We start from the raw sequence: 20,620 nt of genomic DNA, 5'->3' as shown, positions 1-20,620 counted from the left end.
TTTAATATTTTTTCTTTCTTCAGTATCTTTAATGTTTTATTATCTGATGTCTTAGTGAGGATTTCTATTCCTGCACAAAACATCATGACCAAGAAGCAAGTTGGGGAGGAAAGGGTTTATTCATTTTACACTTCCCACACTGTTGTTGATCACCAAAGGAAGGCAGGACTGGAACTCAAGCAGGTCAGGAAACAGGAGCTGAGGCAGAGGCCATGGAGGGATGTTAGTTATTGGCTTTCCCGGACTTGCTCAGCTTGCTTTCTTATACAACCCAAGACTACCAGCCCAGGGATGGTACTACCCACAAGGGGCCCTCCCACATTGATCACTAATTGAGAAAATGCCCCACAGTCGGATCCCATGGAGGCATTTCCTCAACTGGAGCTCTTTGTGATAACTTCAGCCAGTGTCAAGTTGACACACAAAACCAGCCAGTACATGTGATAGGACTTTCTTTTCTGCTCCAGTCTATTTGATGTTCTGTATGTTTCTCTTTTCTCTCTTCTTTTCTTTTCTCTTCATTTCTTTTCTTTCTCTCTCTCTTTCTTTCTTTCTTTTTGAAGAATCTTTTTTAAAATTTATCTCTCTCTCTTTTTTTCTTTTAGATATATTTATTTTATTTTATATGAGTACACTGTAGCTGTCTTCAGACACACCAGAAGAGAGCATCAGATTTCATTACAGATGGTTGTGAGCCACCATGAGGTTGCTGGGAATTGAACTCAGGATCTTTGGAAGAGCAGTCAGTGCTCTTAACCACTGAGCAATCTCTCCAACTCCGTTCTGTATGTTTCTTGTATCTTGGTGGGCATCTCCTTCCTTAGGTTAGGGAAGTTCTGTTCTATGATTTCCTTTAAGATACTTTCTGTGCCTTTGACCTGGGTTTCTTTTCCTTTATCTATTCCTATTATTTTTAGATTTGGTCTTGTGATAGTGTCCCAGATTTCCTGAATGCTTTGTGCCAGGTTTTTGTATTTTTTGTTTTTTTTTTTTACATTAATTAACATCTTCTTTGACCAGGTATCCATATCTTCTATTGTGTCTTCAATGCCTGAGATTCTCTGTTCCATCTCTTTTATTCTGTTGGTGAGGCTTGCCTCTATGGTACCTGTTCAAGTTCCTAAATTTCAATACTTTCCTCAGTTTGAGTTTTCTTTGTTGATTCTATTTCCACATTCAGGTGTTTAACTGTTTTATTCATTCCTTCCACTGTTTGCTTGTGTGTTCCTGGATTTCTTTAAGGGATTTATTCATTTCCTCTTTTAAGGAAAAGTCCTTAAAGGTTGTCTTAAGGTCTTTTCTTGTGCTTCAGTTGTTTTGCAGTGCTCAGGGCCTACTGTTGTAGGGTTGCCAGGCTCTAGTAAAGGCATGTACTTTTACTTCTAGTAAAGTCCTATGTACTTTTGATTGTGTTTTTATGCTGGTGTCTAATCATCTGGGATTGAAATGAGTATAATTCTAGTTGCTAATAATAGCTGTTCTTGTCTTCGTTAGGTAGGTGTTTTGTGCCTTGTTTTCTGTTTCTTCTCTGGTTCTTAGAAGAGGGTGTCAGTTGTGTGTTGCCTAGTAAGACATTCTTCTGGGGTTCTGATAAGTGTGGCCACTGGGGGTTCCAGGTAAAATGAGTTTCTAGGTATTGGTGGGAGTGGCCAGTGAGCTCTCAGGGAGCACCTGCTGGAGTTGGAGGCTGGACAAACCAATGACAGGGAGGGGATAAGAGGGAGAAGATCTGTGTGATCAAGCAAGGGGGGAGGGGGCTTCATTAAGTATTCTGCTGAAGAGCTGGGGATGAGACCAGGGGATTAGATTTAGGGGAGAGGAGGGGGAGCCAAAGATCTGCAGTTAGTAGACCTGCTTCCCTCGTCAGAATCAGAAATTACTTTTTAATCCTGCCGCTACTGATGAGAAACTTGGGTTCTCCAGAGCAACATATGGAACTCATTTAAGCAAGAGCACTCCAATATATCCTCCAGTAAACCCACTTGGGCAGGTGCTGTCCAAGGCTGAAGTAGGTAGTATGTAGCTGAGTTCTGTGCCCAGTACCTAACAACACTCCCGGTACAAAACAGAAATTCAGAAAGTGTTGATTTATAATCTATGCTAAAGTGGGCAATTAGAAACCTGCTTCATATGGTTCTTAAATAATCAAGTCTACTGCTGCTACAGTTGTACCCATGCTTACAAGTGGGGAATTCAATGGCTATTTTTAAACTATTTAAAATAGTCTTAGAATTTCATGAGAAAAATGAAATATTTAGTTATGTCAGGCGGGGGGAAGGACAGAGAGAAGGAAGACAGGGAGGGAGGGAGAGAGAAGTGGAAGGCTTAGAACTCCATTTTAATGTCTAATGTACCCCCACCACAGCACATGCAATTGTAGCATAAAGCAGAATTTGTCCTACCATTTCATGTGGAAATCCATAACATTCACCGTCAGTAGAAATTCCTTAGAATCTCATTTTTAGAGCAACAAAGTACAACTGTGACTTTGACTCATTCGTCTTCTATGTGAACCCAAGCTTCTCTAATCCATTTCAAAACCTGCAAATTGGTCTGTGGATGTCGCTTAGTTTGGAGAGAATTTGCCCCTTGAACCACATAAGAAGGGTTTTGTGGCATAGGCCTATAATCCCAGCACTTAGGACGTAGAGGGGCCTGGAAGTTCAAGGTCATTTTAAACCACACAGATGGTTGGGGTCAGCCTAAGATAAATTAGGACCTGTCTTTAAAAAAATAAAAATAAAAATAAAAGGTTTAAACATCCCAAACTATTCAGGGTGGGAAGAGAAGAACACAAAACCATGGCCTTTACAAACGCCTACAAATGGCTCCCTTCACAGGGTTATGCTCCCTCAAAGTTTAAGCTTCTGCCAGGATTTTTTTTTTTTTCTAAATTAGCTTAGGTAATATCTTTCTTGGTAATAATACTAAGGGATTAAATGAGCTGACAAACATAAATGTAAGATCCATGTGGCTTTCAGAAACAGCAGATAAAATGATGTTAATTAAAGCCACTAAGAACATTGATGGCAATGCCAGAAAATACTTAGGTGTTTTTGTTTGTTTGTTTTTTGTTTTTAAGTCAGAATAAAAGCCAAAATACATACCTAAAGCAAGTGTGCTCACAAGGCCAAGATTCACTGTGCCCCGAATTGAGGATTTCTTGTTTGCTCAATGGCCAGAAGGACTGTTTTTATGACAGGCCAACCCGATGTGTTTTCCAGGATTAGAGGCGGCTGCCAGATTCTACCTATGTAGGCTAAGTTGCAGTGTGTGTGTGTGTGTGTGTGTGTGTGTGTGTGTGTGTGTGTGTGTGTGTGACGGAAGCTGATGGACTGGGAAAGGCCAGGAAGGGCATGCCAATGGGACCAAAGCTCTCTGCAATGAACTGGGAAATGTCTGTATGTTCTTCCTTTATTCCCCATCCCTTGATCAACTAAAGCAGCTTCTCCATTAATAACTCTGCCTCCCAAACCCTTCCCAATGCTCAACCGCATCTCTGCCAGGTGACAAGGCAAACTGACAGGCTACAACTGAAATCCTACTCCAGTCTGTCCCTGCCCACCTGCGGGAGGAGAAAGGACCGGAGAGTCAAGAATAAAAGAGAAAGCCCTGGAAGGGGGCAGGGCTGGGACAGCAGTTGTTTAAGAAAAGAAGGGGATGAGAAGAGGTGAACTCTCTATGTTGGTTCCTCTGACACGAGGGGAAGCCTCTTCTCCTGTGGGATGGCTCCGTTGTCTGGAGAGCATCTATGACATCCACAGGAATTTAGGAATTTCCACACAGAAAAGTGGAGGCGGTGTATGCCACTTACACACACACACACACACACACACACACACACACACACACTCACACACACACACACACTCACACACACTCCATTCATTTCGGGTATCACACAATCATTGATCATTTAGGGGTGCAAGACAGAAAGGTAAAACCTTAGGGACTCCAGGATGACTACAGTGGTGTTTTGATAAGTAAAAACAGGAAGGGGAAGGCAGTTCAGATCAAAGAAGCTCAAACCAGGGGCTGAAACAGAACCCAGGGCCTTCCACTGCCTCTCCTTGAATCTGTGAATGGCATGCCTCGTGCTCCCAGTGTGACCTCTATGCTCTGGTGTGTTACTGCTTCTTCCTCATCACGATTATCCTTGCCTACATTAAAAATGACAACCGTGGGGCTGGTGAGATGGCTCAGTGGTTAAGAGCACTGACTGCTCTTCCGAAGGTCTTGAGTTCAATTCCCAGCAACCACATGGTGGCTCACAACCATCCATAATGAGATCCGACGCCCTCTTCTGGTGTGTCTGAAGACAGCTACTTACATATAATAATAAATAAATTTTTTAAAAAAAGGACAACTGTGCTGGGGGCGGAGAGATCCAGAATCAGCTAGAAATCAGGAGCTCGCTTTGCCGTGTTTACTTATGCACCTGTGTCCGGATCTTTGACTGCTCCTTGGCTGTGTCTGTTGATTTCAAGTGACCTACTACAACCAAAGGTCTTTGGGATGTTTGGGTATAAATTAATTTTTAGTGATTCTACCCACCCCGTATACTAAAAGTTCCCTTTTATTCTTACAGTCTGAGCAGGTTATAGAATCTAAGGAAACCGTGTAGAAGACTCAAAATCCGCTATACAGCATATACTCTGTCTCAGATAACATGGCTCACCCACCAAGAACTATGCTCTCCACCCACTAAGAAACACTCGCTAACCCCTCTCCATGCTTTGCTTTCTTCCTACTACCCATCCTCATCAAGCCTACCTGATGTCAATCATCCACTGTCTACCTGATCTGTCAATCATCCACTGTCTACCTGATCTGTCAATCATCCACTGTCTACCTAATCTGTCAATCATCCACTGTCTACCTAATCTGTCAATCATCCACTGTCTACCTGATCTGTCAATCATCCACTGTCTACCTGATCTGTCAATCATCCACTGTCTACCTAATCTGTCAATCATCCACTGTCTACCTAATCGGTCAATCATCCACTGTCTACCTGATTTATCAATCATCCACTGTCTACCTGATCTATCACCTATTGTCTACCTGATCTGTCAATAATCTATTGTCCCTATCTCCCCTATCTAGGGAACAAGAATTTCTTTTTAAGTTTTGTCACCATTGTTCCTCCCCGTTTATAACAATGTCTGGCACAGAGAAGGATTCTATAAGGGCTTTTACTTTTTTTTTTGGTTTTTCGAGACAGGATTTCTCTGTGTTGCCCTGGCTGTCCTGGAAATCACTCTGTAGACCAGGCTGGCCTCAAACTCAGAAATCCGCCTGCCTCCGAGTGCTGGGATTAAAGACGTGTGCCACCACGCCTGACTAAGGGCTTTTAGAGTTCATGCAGGACATTGTTCCAAATTAAAATATTCTGCTGTACTGTCCCCATTAACGTTCCCCTAATTAGATCACATGTCATGGCTTACAGTCGCATAGCCAAATAGTCAAGCAAGGCATGGAATACATGTGCACAGGTGGGCAAAATAACCTACGGTGTGGAAGTCTGGGAGACACTGAGTGCCACATTCACATCAAGAAGCATTAACCCACTGGCTAGTTCTACACACATAGCCTTGATATCCAGGATAAAGAGTACAGAGGCCTAAAGGGAACACAGCCTAATAGGCATCCCTTTGTCAACATTGAGACGTAACACATACATTTACACTTTCTGTGCAACCGTAAGAATATGGCTCCCTAGGTATGAAGGCACAGATTTCCCCCAGGGTTTCAACTCCTACCCTTGAGATGTAAAAGACAACGAAGCCAATTGCACTCAAAAGCTGAGAGCAAAGAACCACAAACCTGAGGCTAGCCTGGGCTACACTGGGATTTCCACACCAGTCTAAATGTCAGCAAAAGTACTCTATGGTCAAGAAGCAAATGGAGGGAGGGGAGCTAAAAGATGGGAAAGGAAGGCAGGCAAGCAGAAGAATGTGAGGAGGGACCAGGGGCTCCTCAGGCTGGCTTTGGAACTGCTGTGTCACACATCCCCATCACTGTTCCTCCACACACCCCCTCCTCTCCACTTCTCAGCTTTGCTAACTATGACTGTCATGTCATCTCTTGTGAGTTTTTTTTTTAAACCATGATGTATTTGCTCAATTATCTGTAGACTTACAAGCTCTTCATCAAATTAGCTGATCTCTATTTATAGCTGATAATAAGGAGGATCTGTACAGGAGATCTAATGAAAATTCCTGAGTGATAAAACTTTGCCAAATTATCCAATGCTGTTTCCCACCCAAGGACTGCTACCATTACTGAATATATTTGTTTCAATGGATGCTATAAATATGCATTCTTTTAAAATGATGCTTTTTAAATTAAAAAAAAACAAACAAACAAATCAGACTGAGTAGTGTCCAGAGATAATGTTTCTGTAGTGTGTTTCAAATCCTATTCTAAGATCTTATTAAAAAACAGAGAACTCTGAATGGCAAAATGATAGAATAAATCTAAATAGACTTTGAATAATGAATCTATCAAAAGGGAATTCATCTGTACCTAGTAAATGCAATCACATAAAGTGTGCTTAGCTATTTTTAGCAATAACTATACAAAATTACTGAAGAAAGTCATCCATAAATTTTACTATTAATGCATCTCCATAGTCATTAATTTCACATCTTACTTCATTTACTATATTCAATTTACCAACTGTTTTGATGGCATATATCTACATATATATATATATATACATATATATATATATGTATATATAGTGTGTGTATATACATATGCATACACACACACACTTGCATGTATACCCACAAAAACATATACCACAAATAAATACTCAAAGATGTGTTAGAAATAAGGAAAGCCAACCTACAATATCAGGATACAAGAATGCAATAGATAGATGAGCTAAGTACAAGTGTGATGTGTGTGTGTGTGTGTGTGTGTGTGTGTGTGTGTGTGTGTGTGTGGTTTGCCATACAATTAACAAGCTGAGCCTTTACCATATTTAAGATGTTGTTCTAACTGTGGAACATAAAATGGAATTCCAAATGAAGGAAAGTTAAATTAAAATATGGATGTTTACACATTCCATAAAAAAAGAGATTCAAAAATAAAAGGCTATACTTGAAATAAAACGAGTCTCAAAACAGGATGGAGCATATGCGCTCATCCTTAAAGGCACAGGAAACAAAGGCAAAACTTGACAAATGGGGTTACCTCACACTAAAGGACTCCACACCACAAAGTCAATGCTGGAAAGGGCAAAGACAATCTGCAGAACGAGAGAAAACAATCGCAGGATATAGATTCGGGTAGCTGCCCCAAATATGCAAAGAACATCAAAATCTTAATAGCAAAATTTAAATAGCCTAGCTGAACTCTGAGGAGTTCAAGCAGGATCACAGGAAGGACAGGCTCCAGTCAGATATAGCAAGGGCAGGTTGCACAGGTAGGGCCACCATTGCTGCTCAGAGGAACACTCCCAGAACCCTCAGGACACAGGGGTGGCCTGGGACTGGAGCCTTCCAGTTTCTGTCTGCGCCCAGAGCTCATTCTGTACCACAGAACTACATACACAAATACTGCCAGGAGAGAGCTGGTCTCCCAGGAGTACTGACACACAGGTGTGCAGGAAGGACAAGCCACTGTCAGAGACATTAAGACCAGGTAACACCAGAGATAACCAAATGGTGAAAGGCAAGGGCAAGAACATAAGCAACAAGCCGGGCATGGTGGCTCACGCCTTTAATCCCAGCACTCGGGAGGCAGAGGCAGGCAGATTTCTGAGGCCAATCTGGTCTACAAAGTGAGTTCAAGGACAGCCACGGCTGTACAGAGAAACCCTGTCACCAAAAAAAAAAAAGAAAGAAAACCACCAACAAACCACCACCAACAACAAAAACCATAAGCAACAGAAACCAAGGCTAGTTGAAATCGTCAGAACCCAGTTCTCCCACCACAGTGAGCCCTGGTTACCCCAACACACCAGAAAAGCAAGCCTCTGATTTAAAATCACATCTCATGATGATGAGAGAGGAATTTAAGAAGGACATAAATAAGTCCCTTAAAGAAATACAAGAGAACACAGGTAAAAAACTAGAAGCCCTTAAAGAGGAAACACAAAAATTCCTTAAAGAATTATAGGAGCCAGGCAATGGTGGTGTACGCCTTTAATCCCTACACCCAAGAGGAGTAGATGGCGGGAAATAATCAAACTTAGGGCTGAAATCAACCAAATAGAAACAAAAAGAACTATACAAAGAATCAACAAAACCAAGAGCTGGTTCTTTGAGAAAAATCTACAAGATAGATAAACCCTTAGCCAGACTAACCAGAGGGCACAGAGACAGTATCCAAATTAATAAAATCAGAAATGAAAAGGGAGATATAACAATGAAATATATCTTAAAATAATTATTCTATTTCTTGAATATTAACAGTTGAAAATATTAAAATCATGTTCTACAAACATCATGGAAATATTATTGTTAATTTTTCTCACTGTATTTTAAATTAGCATTTTCTTAATGTTTAACTTCAAAGAGTTTTTGCTGTTTTGAAAATTTTAAAATATACTCCCTGATAAAATCATATCTCTCCTAGAAACACTGATAATGTTTTTTAAATAAACTGATAGTTAGACAATGTACACAGATATATAATGCATTTTAAATACTCTCTCATGTCAGGTGGTATCATATAAGGGCTTTTGAATATATTTCTTAATAATTCATTTTTAATATTTTATGATCTTTTACTATGATTAATTCTTAAAGAATATTTTGTATATTTTGAAACAATTTAGTATTCAACATTAGATATAGGAGCCTCAGTTATGGGTAGCATTAGAAGTTCATTAATGATATTTTTAGGGTATAAAAGGGTATGAATATAAAAGTTGAACAATTTTTATTTTTTATTTGATTCTCAAAATACTCAATATTATTAATGTGTTAGATTATAAAATGCATGTAAATAATAAAAAATAATAAAATAATAAAACAAACTAAAAGTAATGAGCCAGCCACACAAAGCCAAGTAGCAAGGGACCTCAATCCTGGGTAGAAACGTTTAAAAGTCAATCTCATGGAAGGTGAGAATTTGAACAGTAGGGTAATGGAGGAGAGTGAGGAAGAGTGGTCAGGGAACACTAAGTTATCGTTAAAGGCAAGTTCTGTGTGCACAGCACAAGGAACAAGGGAACAATGGTGTGATGCACACTTCAAAAACTACAACATTATGAAGGTTGTCACTATAAAAATATGGTGAATGCTTAAGAAAACACATTATACAGTATGTACACATATTAGACATTATATGGTAACATTAATATACACAACTTTCATGCAACAGTTACAAAAAAAGGAAAATATAAAAATACATGTTTAAAATGTGAGCTATAATTAGTCCTGAATTGGGCTGTTCGTGGCACTAGAACAGGTCCACCTGGTTTGGTTTTTCTCAGTGTTTGAGATGGCATTCAGGTCTCCACACCTTAAGCAAGCACTTGACCATGAAGCTGTTCTCTCTGCCCCTCCGTCCTCTTTGAAGGACATAGCTCTATATGCAGCCACCCACCAGGCTTTCAGTGACAGAGCCTGATTGTGGCCACGATCCCAGTGGTGGAGTTACACTGGCCCAGCCACACTGTCTCATCTAGAACTCCAAATATCACGGGGTTTACTTTTGGCAGGTGGGGAGCAGAGTTTAAACTGGACGGCTGGCTACAGAATGAACAAGCTGGCTTGTATAACGCTCCAATCCATGGGATTTTCTACATTAAAAAAAAAAAAAAAAATTCTCAGCTCAGTCAGTTGGTGCTTGCCCTACACCAAAAAGCTGGGCCTCGCGGCATGAGCTTGGGCTGGGAAGGCAGATGCAGACAGATCTCGGGTCTCACTGGCCAGCCATCTCAGCCTAATCAGTGAGCCCCAAGTCAAGGGGAGAGCCTGCCTCAGAAAACAACCCAGGCTGGAGAGGAGCCTCAGCAGCTGAGAGGCTGCTCCTCCAGCAGACCCTGGTTCAGTTCCCAACCCTACGTGGTGGCTCACACCGATCTGTAACTGATGTCCTCTCTGGCCTCCACAGGCACCAGATGAACATGTGGTACACAGACACACAAGCACATGCAGCCAAATAGCCATACATATTTAAAAAAAAAAAAAAAAGGAATCAACATAACAGGAAAGGATTTGGTGGGTGGAGATGACACGGGAGAGAGTAATCAGAATGTGTTATATCCACATATAAAATTGTCAAAGAACAAATTTAATAAAAAACGGGGTGGGGGAATGACACCCAAAATCGTCCTCTAATCTTGATATACACATATACAAATATACAGAGAGAGAAAATTTCCTGTCCTGACACGATAATAAATAAATTAAAAATACTATCAGCTATATGATTCGGTACTTTTAAGTATTTTCTTAGTTTGCAGTTGCTGTATCAAATACCAGGAACTAACTAGCTCGTAAGACTAGAAATGTATTTACCATTGTTCTAGAAAGTAAAAGAGGAAGTACTGGTGACAGCAGTCAGGCTCTGGCCCCTCCATGTCGCAGACAGCCTTTTTACCCCGCCACTGCAGAAGAAGCGGGTTACCTCACTCAGCTCTCCTCACAAGAGAACAATCCTGTTTATCTGGGTATCACCTTCATGACCTAGTCATCTCCCTTGTCCAATACCCTGGCACTGGCCCTTAAAGTACAACTGTTTATAATCTGCGTGGCCATCTAAGAGCCTCAACTTCACTTTGCATTAACATTTCAAAATAACTAATTCTGAGAATTTCCCCATTGCTCCAGTCACCTGTAATCAAGAACAACTTTAAGAAAAACCAAAAGAAGTAAACAAGCAGAAGACAAAACAAGATTCACTGGAGTCTTGTGAATAAGACTCCCATGAATTTCATCTTACCAAAAGCCTCTCTGGCAACCGTCCAGGAGTCCGCTGCCTACACACATTATGCATGCTAATTTATGCAAAGCAGGCTCTCCTTTTCCCCTGGAGATAACAGAAGATGGCTCCATCTTACTTTATGAGTGTGACTTTTCACTGTCTTCTAAGATTTTTTTCTTGTTCCTTTTCCTATCTCGTGTTTTCCTATAGCTTTCTACTTGTTTTGTTTAAATACAGTATTATTACCACCGTCAGACTTTATTATCACTATAATACAGCAATTTGTATCTCACAACTCTCCAAAATTGAAATATACCTTCTAATCAATACTACTCATGAAAAATTACTATCAATATGCCCAGTAAAGTTAGATAGCTTACTTAAAATAGGTATTTTTTTTTAAAAAACACAGGTGTTTGAAAGAACCTATAGCATAGCACACTATTAAATACCTAAGACACAAATAAAAATATGCAAAAAACACTCTTGTTCTATTTTTTTTTTACCTTAATTACACAAAATATCCGTAGAAGGTTTGCCATTAGTTGAGACAGGATGTCACTGACACTGATCTCTGACTGGTGATCACTGCAACTGGAGGCACAGGCCACCATGCCCCCTCAAATTATTCTTTATAAAACTCTGTAAGGCTTTTGTACAGTGAGGGGAAGACAGGCTTTGCAGCCAGATGGATCTCCTGAGTCTTCCTTCAGCATCAGAATCCTGAAATCTCATATTTTCATTTAAACAACACATTTACTTTTTAGAAGCTAGAGAAACGGCTTAGCAGTTAAAACCAACTGCTCTTCCAAAGGACCCATGTTTGGTTCCCAGAACCAAGCATCTGCAACACCAGTTCTAGGGGCTCTGGCGCCCTCTTCTGGCCTCTGAGAGCATGAGGCATGAACATGCTGCAGACACACATGCAGACAAAACACACACACACACACATGAAACAAAACAGAATCATTTTCTTTTACGATAACATTTCTTCATACAAGGAACATCTTATTTGATTAGTTGCTTTCAGAAAGAGAATCCAAAAGAGATAGGTTTCAAACAATGACAACTGAGTTAGATGGTTTATCGTTAATTATAATTAGCTTATATTTAACAAACAGTGGTATAGAAAGTAAAATAAAATACATAACAATAGGATAATTCTCTTTTCTGTTGTTTGTTTTTGTTTTCTTTATTTCCTTTGTCCATTAGTTGAGACAGGATGTCGCTGACACTGATCTCTGACTGGTGATCACTGCAACTGGAGGCACAGGCCACCATGCCCCCTCAAATTATTCTTTATAAAACTCTGTAAGGCTTTTGTACAGTGAGGGGAAGACAGGCTTTGCAGCCAGATGACATGGGTTCTGACCCTGCCCTTGTCTCTGAATCCTAAGACTCTGAGAAAAGGATGATATGAAACTATGTAGGTAATGTTATTTATTGCAACACTTCACTAATAAGAGCTCAATAAAGATCGCATTGCTATTAATAGAAGGAATATTGAATACGCATTTATCTTGTCATCTGCCAAGACTCTACTGGAATGCAATGAGATTCCAGAGAAACGCACAAATACAAAGAAAAGTCAGGAATAAACTTTTGGAGAGTGGAAGACATATGGAAGAGTCCTAAGTAAGCTGGCACTGCAGAGAAAGTGGATCTCAGGTCCAGTACCGGACTCAGAGCTGCACTGCTGCAATCTAAAGTTCCCCAGAGGGACCTACTCACGACTTACAGGGTTATTTCCAAGCATCCCCATCTCTAGAACGACACGGGGCAATTTTTAATTACATACAAAATTGCAATTCACTGCTTCTGCCAATGCAGCCAGGACCCTGTGGACAAGGGTTTCAGTGTGTTGGGTTTTCTCCTTTACATTTTTTATTTTCATTTATTTGTTTTTAGTTGTAGCAATAAATGAAAAATAAAATGATTCGGACTGGTTAGAAGCAGCAACAAAACAAATCAAAGGGTACAGCTTTCAGGAATAGCAACATGCCATTAAACCAACTAACACTGACAGGTAGGCTCTCAAAGAACAAGCCAGGTTCACCAAGACTTCCTACGGTTAAATTCCCTGGTTCAGATCTCAGTATCACCAACACTTACATACCAAGGGTTCAAAACTTAGAGAGGAACAAGGTACTGGCAATGTCACCTCTCACACAATACCTCAGCCCAATACCTGTGATACACTGTAATGGAATGATAATTTAATTCAATCAATGTGGGGAACAATTTAGTGATAGCTAGTTAAGCTTAAAGTATGCATATATTACTGGCTGATAACTTCATCCATACAAATATATCCCTAATATCTCTTTCATTTATACTCAAGAAGTCAATACAAAAACACTCGCAGCAACATCAGTGACAGCAACAAACAGGAAAACTACTGACACATCCATTATCAGAAAAACAGACTCAAAGTTTGGAGCTGAGACGAAGGATGGACCATCTAGAGACTGCCATACCCGGGGATCCATCCCATAATCAGCCTCCAAACGCTGACCCCATTGCATACACTAGCAAGATTTTGCTGAAAGGACCCAGATATGGCTGTCTCTTGTGAGACTATGCCGGGGCCTGGCAAACACAGAAGTGGATGCTCACAGGCAGCTATGGGATGGAATACAGGGCCCCCAATGGAGGAGCTAGAGAAAGTACCCAAGGAGCTGAAGGGATCTGCAACCCTATAGGTGGAACAACAATATGAACTAACCAGTACCCTCCCAGAGCTCGTGTCTCTAGCGGCATATGTATCAGAAGATGGCCTAGTCGGCCATCACTGGAAAGAGAGGCCCATAGGTCATGCAAACTTTATATGCCTCAGTACAAGGGAACGCCAGGGCCAAGAAGTGGGAGTGGGTGGGTAGGAAAGTTGGGGGGGAGGGGTATGGGGGACTTTTGGGATAGCATTGGAAATGTAAATGAAGAAAATACCTAATTAAAAAAATAAATAAATGAAAAAAAAGTCAGACTCATCCATTATGGTAAATCTAAGATAAAGACTTGATATCTGAAATTCGCTAGCTGTGTGTCATTTAATGTTAAAAGCATGAAAGAAAACAAAGATTATTTTGCAACCTTTATCTAAATACACGTGAAGTGTTGGTGAAGAACTCTGCCACATTATTAACGCAGAGCTTAAAACCCTACCTTTATCTAGGTGCCTACAACCAAGTACAGTAATGAACCCTATGTATACTGTATACTGTCCTAAATATACAAATTATGAAGAAGTTTAATTTATAAATTAGGATCAAAGATTGACAATAACTGAAGAGAATTTATAGAAATAATAAAACAGAATTGTTATTAAAATACCATAAAATTACTTCTAAATTTTAGATTGCTATTTCTGAAATTTTTCCACTTAACATTTCTCAAACCACAGTTGAAAACAGTTAAGTGAAATCTCAAATAAGAAGACACTATTTTATACTTTCACTGAAATCCTGACAAAGTGATGGTATGGGCTCACACCCATAATGCTATCTCAGAGAGGCTGAGGTAGGACAAAAGTCATATACGCATGTACAAGGCCATCTTGGGCCACATAACAATTCCCAGGCCAAACTAGGCATAGAATGAGACCCTGCCTTCAAAGGGAAAATAAATGAGCTAACAGAAAGACAAAAGTAGTATGTTTGTAGCCAGTGATGTTAATCTTGTAAATGTGTAGAATGGAACTCAACAACCACTCAAAAGGGCACCAAGGAGAAACTATATTTGATAATGGGCACCAAGACAGAAGGGAAGACAAAAGTTGGCTAAAAGGAGCTCAATACCTCAGGGAAGGCATTTCAGTTAACCAGGATTTCTCAACACTACATAGAGGCTTGCAAACAAGTCTACTGCCCCATCTGACTGATGTGCTAATTTTACATAAAACATGCCTGGGACTGTTCTTTTCATAGTTTACATGGTTTCATGTTCCATACTAACTCCTAAGATGCAGCTGTCTCTGCTCTAATCAAACCTTTGCTTCGTGTCCAACGCTGCTCTTGACATGTCCATACATCCTGCCAAACCCAGTGTCCTTCCTCCTCTTTGCTATCTTCCGAGCATCTGGCACTATTAAAGCTGACTCTCCCCTCTTTGAGAATCCCTGGCACCTACGTCTCTGCTCTTCCCATACTATGATTCCTTCAATCAAGAGCATGTACTGATTTTGCAAAGAACCCAAGTTTGGCCAACTATCTGTAAGGACAGCTCTAGAAGATATAGCGCCCTCTTCTGGCCTCTGTAGCCACCTGCTGTCACATGCACACACCCAATCACATAAGCAAAATTAAAATTTTTTTAAAAATTCTTTAAAGCCCTTTCTTTCCATCTGCTAACTGCAGGTCTACATATTATAGTAATGGGTAACTACACTCTATGTAATGTATTAACAGCTCCGCAATTCATTCTTGGGTCTCCACTTCTGTCTCTGTTTCTACCATCTACTCCAGGCTTCCATCAAGAAAAGATACTCACTGGTCACTATCTCTTCCATCAAAATATATCCACAAGAGAATTTCCATAAACCAACGAGCCTCAATCACATCCAACTCCCCTTAAAAGCTTCTCCCATCAGTGATAACACAGTTGTCTTAAAGTATTCAAGTAATTATGAGATCAAGAGATAAGAACCCAAAACTCATCATATACATATGTATGTATGTGTGTATACATATATATACATAGATAGATAGATAGATAGATAGATAGATAGATAGATAGATAGAGATATACATTTAAATTCTTTCTCTTACAATAAGCCTGTCGCCATTTTTCTATCAGATTACGGTCATTCTACATTGTACTCTATGCCAATATCACCAACAAGAACTTATAATCACTAGTAGCTATGCTGATTTTGCTGATAGCTATTCTAATCTAATATTATTAATTTTAAAAGACTCGGACATAATAGAATGGAGAGAAAAAGGAAGGAGAACTAGCTGTGGAATAACTACGTAGCCAAGGTCCTCACTGTAAGGGCAAAATAAGGTCAAAAGAAAGGCCAAGGCAGCTCTCAGATCGGATAACAGGGCCTCATGAATGGACAAAGCTGCCTTCCTGCTGCCCACTGATGCAGCAATACAGAGCCATGACATCACCTGTGATGCTCCCAGCCCCACCTCTCTTATCCCAAGCTCGAATTGGGGGGCTTGGGTTTTCCTCTAGACAGGAAAGAACTCTACCCTTGATATAAAATTAAAGAATTTGGGGACATTTTTAACTCAAACCAAAAATATCCCATCACTACACAGCCTGAATTTAGTCGGTCTAAAAAAAAAATTAGATTCCGTGACTTCAAGTCTCACATTTTAACTATATTTTCTCAGGCTATATTTATGTCTTCAAAAGAAAATGAGTTTTCTTTCACATTTCATTACATGATTTTTTTTTTCTCTCCCCAAAGAAAAACAGGGTGTAGTAAATAATCCTCACCCTTGTCACAAAGACCTCACCTTAACAGCCACCATCAAAATCGCTGCTGGTCACTGACACGCTCACGTCTGCACACGACCCATCTCCCATCGCCCAAGATTCCTGAGTCTTAAAACAAAAGACCCCAGAACTGGGACAGCAAAGGCAGGAGAGGCTTACAGCACAGACCAATCTGAGCTGCCAAGCAAGAAAGCAGAGTTGTTTAATGGAAATCTAGGTGTTACAGAACAATTCCATCTCTTCCTTGACTGAAGCGAAACGGGGAGCTCTATGCAAAGCAGAGGCTTTATATTCCGACAGCGTATTTTTGTGAGAACACAGAAAGCAGAGAAGGGATGTGGGGAAAATGATCTTGGTTACCTGAATGGTACGTATTTCAGTAAGATGTCTTATCCTTTTGGTTTGAGGCATCTGAGCCTGGGGAAAATGACTCAGCATTCTCATCCTGGTCTCTATCCACGGAATCGACAGAGTGCCCTTATTCAGAGCCCTGCCCTAGGCAACAGGTCAAACGCTCGGTTTGTTTTAGCAAATGATAACTTTCTCTTCATTTCTCCACCTCTCCCCTTCTCTTGAGCTCTGCTCGGGCTTCTGGGAAGAATTTCTCCCTGTGGGATGCCAGATATTTCGAGCCCATAAGAACAGTTATACCCTGCAAGAGTATCCACTGAGCAAAAATGTTTTAGCCCTGGATGAAACAGGTTTCCCACAGCCTTTAACATGCCAGTGAGGGCCCGGGGCTCTGAAAGTTAGCTGCAATGTGCAAGCATTTCCCAGTCATATTTGCCAGCAGAAAATATAGGCTCCGGAAAAAAAAAAAAAAGTTATACTTGACGAACATTCTGCTGAAATGGAAGACGGTCACGGACAAGCATCTGAGTCAGATCCTAGAGCTAAGTACCATGACTGTGAAGAGGACTCGGGCTGCTGCTGGGTTAGGTCCTAGACGGAGCCTTCGTTCTGCTGCATCCTCCTCCTGTTTCGCTGAAGCTGAAGCTAGTCCACTGTGCCTGTGTGCGTGGTCTGTGCAGAACCCACTGTGCAGGACCCAGCTGCCCAGCTACACAGCCCCTCCAGAGGGGAGCCCAGGAGATGAAGTCTAGGCAGGGAGGAAAGAGGCAGCCCTTGGAGGCAGAAGGTTGAGCTCTGTCCAACAGCATCTGCTGTGGGCTACTGTTTTGTTTTGTGGCTTTTCTTGTTTTATTCTGCTTTTTTGTTTTGTGGTGCTGGGGATCTAACTCGGAGCCCCGTCCGTGCACGTGGGACAAGCCAGCACGGGCTCCTCTACTGAGCTATCATCGCAGCCCCGTGTCTTCCTTCGGAATGGCTCCTTTACTTTACTTTTGTGATCTATGCAAGCTAAAACATCTTCCTAGTTGGTTTAGAAAAATAATACTAATCTAATGCCCTTAAAAACCTCCTTTTTCCCATTTGTCTATAAGGACGCTGCTGCCCCGGGTCCCTTGTTTGCGATTATACGGGTGCAGGCAGGCGAGTGGTCGAGGCGTGCTCCCCAGACCTGTGAAGCTAAATCAATAGCTTAGTTTGCCCTGGATTTATGACAGGATGCAGAGTATTCTTTCTATATTTGTAGAACAATGCGAAAATTGCATCTATCTTAGTTCATAAACAAAGGAACCGCCAAGACAACTGCTGTTAAATAATTTCTTTAAAGCTACAAGTCTGTTGCTGCTCCGTGGTTTGGAGAATATTTGTGGGCCAGTGAGATATCTCAGTGGGCAGTGGGTAAAAGTGCTTCCTGCCTACACTGAAGACCTAAGTTCAATCCCCAGAATCTACATTGTGGAAGGACAGAACAGACTCAATTTCTGACCACCCCCACCATCCATATCTCTCTCTCTCTCTCTCTCTCTCTCTCTCTCTCTCATCTCTCTCTCTCATACATGCACGCACACTACAAAAAATGTAATAAAATATTTAATCATGGGCTGGAGAGATGGCTCAGTGTTTAAGAGCACTAAGAGCACTGACTGCTCCTCCAGAGGTCCTGAGTTCAATGCCAAGCAACCACATGGTGGCTCACAACCATATGTAATGGGATCTGATGCCCTCTTCTTGTGTGTCTGAAGACAGCTACAGTACAGTCATATACATTAAATAAATAAATAAATAAATAAATAAATAAATAAATAAATAAGAATATTTAATCATGATGAAATACAATAACATAAAACTTTATGTCCCCTTAGCATTTCAAAGTCTCAATGGCATTAATAAAAGAGATAGCTAATATACAGAAAACTTTAGTTTATCAAACAACTCAGAAAAAAAAAAATGCCATTTTGCCCATAAACAAGAAAGCTATTTATTAACAGTAGCTAAGAGGACAAAAAACAAAAATAAAACAGATCCTTACAGGGCATGTAAATAACATATTAAAAGAGGCAAACTACCCTGCAAAGGAAGGGGCTCCAGAAATAAGCATGACCTACACTCCCTCTCAACACATCTGCACACCTTCTCAAAACCTCATCTATAACGCTGCTCTAAAGAGACAACTGGACAAGGGTCCTTGAGAAGCCAGGCAAAGCATCGCTGTGAGCATAGCGTAGGATAGAGTGGACTCCCTAACCCAGGTTTCTGAGGAGCAAATGGAAGGGCTTTTCCTGAAGCCACACCCACCCACAGCCATCGCCTCCACTGAAAAGAACCCAGATCCCAGGCATCTGAGAGATGTCGGTATGGAGCAGAAAGACTGTGTGATGTCACTCTATACGGAAATAAAGGGGAACATCCCTTAACCACGCTACCTGGAGATGAGAGTGACAGTCTAGCAGAGGGGCTGTTTCAGAAGACTCAAATCCAGCAGAGAATAGGAGCTCACAGGAGGAATCAAGGCTCTCTGGGAAGCTAAGATGGGACTGCTTGAGTCCAGTCAAAGCCAGCCTAGACAAGACAGGGAAAGCCCACCCCTAAACAAAGGACCGAATTGTTTTTTACCTAATTAATTATACACATGGTCTCTTAAAACTAAAGGGGGAAAGCATGAAGACATAAGAGACATAAGATCACCCTCAAAGGCCCAGATGCCTATATACATTAGCGTAGGCATCCAGTGTAAAGTGCAGACAGCTGAGGGAAATGAGAGGCATCGGGACAGTGACCAGAGAGTCCTGCCCCAGCCAAGGTCTGAGGCAGGCACCAGCTTTGGAGGAAAACCAGCAGCACTGTCCGCTGAGACAGCACTGGGGTTTGGGACTTTAGGCTGATGGCCACTTAGTGCCATGCCAAGCCCCTAGCAAGTCCTGGGGCTCACAGAGGCCCGGTCACAGACAAACCAGCTACACTCTTTGTACAGCTACCCATGAAGCAAGGGCTTTATAGGCAGCTTACTGCTTTTTAAAATATATAGAGAGAGTTGAGGACAACCTTGAACTTCGGTTCCTCCTGTCTTGACCTCCTAAATGCTGGGGTTAATTCTTATGTGGTTTTATGTGGTTCCGGGGACAAAATCCAGTGGTTTTTGGGCAGGCTAGGCAGGCATGTCACTGACTTAACATATATCCCCAGTCCTTGCTTACTAATTTTTAACTGAAAAAATTTTTGCTCATACTAAGCACAAGTAACTGGGTCACAACAACCCTAAGGAAGCTGGCGTTCAGAGGAAGTCTTTAATCCCCTGCGTTCTGCAGAAGTCAGGGAGGCAGGGTGCAGAGTGCCCTGTCCAGCTCTGAACCCCACAGCTGTCCTGCTCTTCCCCTGGGCTGGCCTTCCTCGACATGACTTAGCATGGTCAAATGAAGCTCTCAGAGGGAACGAGCGTGTGCTCAATATTCTGATACACCTCTTCCTTTTCTATAAAAGACCAAATACTAAATATTTGAGGCTTCTTTAAAAAACACGGGCTTATTTTGTTGAATATTCAGTTTTCGTCCTTTAAAAACATAAAAACCACTCTTGGCTCCCAAGGCTGCCCAAAAGCTGGCTTCGGGCCACAGCTCCCTGACCTCTGTGTTGGAAACACGGTCCAAGCAAGCTCAATGGTTCTGATCTGATGAGAACTGTAATAATTTATTACACTTAGGGGTGGGGACAGGAGCTCAGCATCCCAGCAGGAGGGGAGCGGGGAGATCAGCCTTCCTTCCATATGACACAGACATTCAGTGTGCTCTGTCACTAAGTATGGTGTGAAGAACAGAGGCTGCCCCACTCGGGTCCTCATTAAGATAGTCCTAGAAGCTATTGGCCACATCTTTTCTTTATTTCCATCCTTTGCATATTTCAACTTGGAATATTAATATTAATGTGTCACTAAAAATCAATGCTC

The 20,620-nt window shown here is 41.3% G+C and overlaps 1 protein-coding gene across 2 annotated transcripts in view; it reads right to left on the bottom strand.

Annotated features, from left to right (window-relative positions):
• Nucleotides 1-20,620, bottom strand: part of Ppm1l (protein phosphatase 1 (formerly 2C)-like) — a 243,881-nt gene that overhangs the window by 176,107 nt on the left and 47,154 nt on the right. Inside the window, exon 1 of one of the 2 annotated variants that reach the window (XM_006501470.3) lies at nt 16,693-18,235. The exons of the other annotated variant lie outside the window; for it this stretch is intronic. Coding sequence (XP_006501533.1) covers nt 16,693-16,776 — 84 coding nt within the window. The 5' untranslated portion in view covers nt 16,777-18,235. Of the gene's footprint in view, nt 1-16,692; nt 18,236-20,620 lie in introns of those variants that run through there. 2 annotated transcript variants of the gene reach the window in all.

The sequence above is a fragment of the Mus musculus genome, chromosome 3 (assembly GCF_000001635.26).
Source record: "Mus musculus strain C57BL/6J chromosome 3, GRCm38.p6 C57BL/6J".
Lineage (NCBI taxonomy): Eukaryota > Metazoa > Chordata > Mammalia > Rodentia > Muridae > Mus > Mus musculus.
The sequence above is the reverse complement of the archived record's forward strand: the minus strand, read 5'-3'. Positions and strand labels throughout refer to the sequence as shown.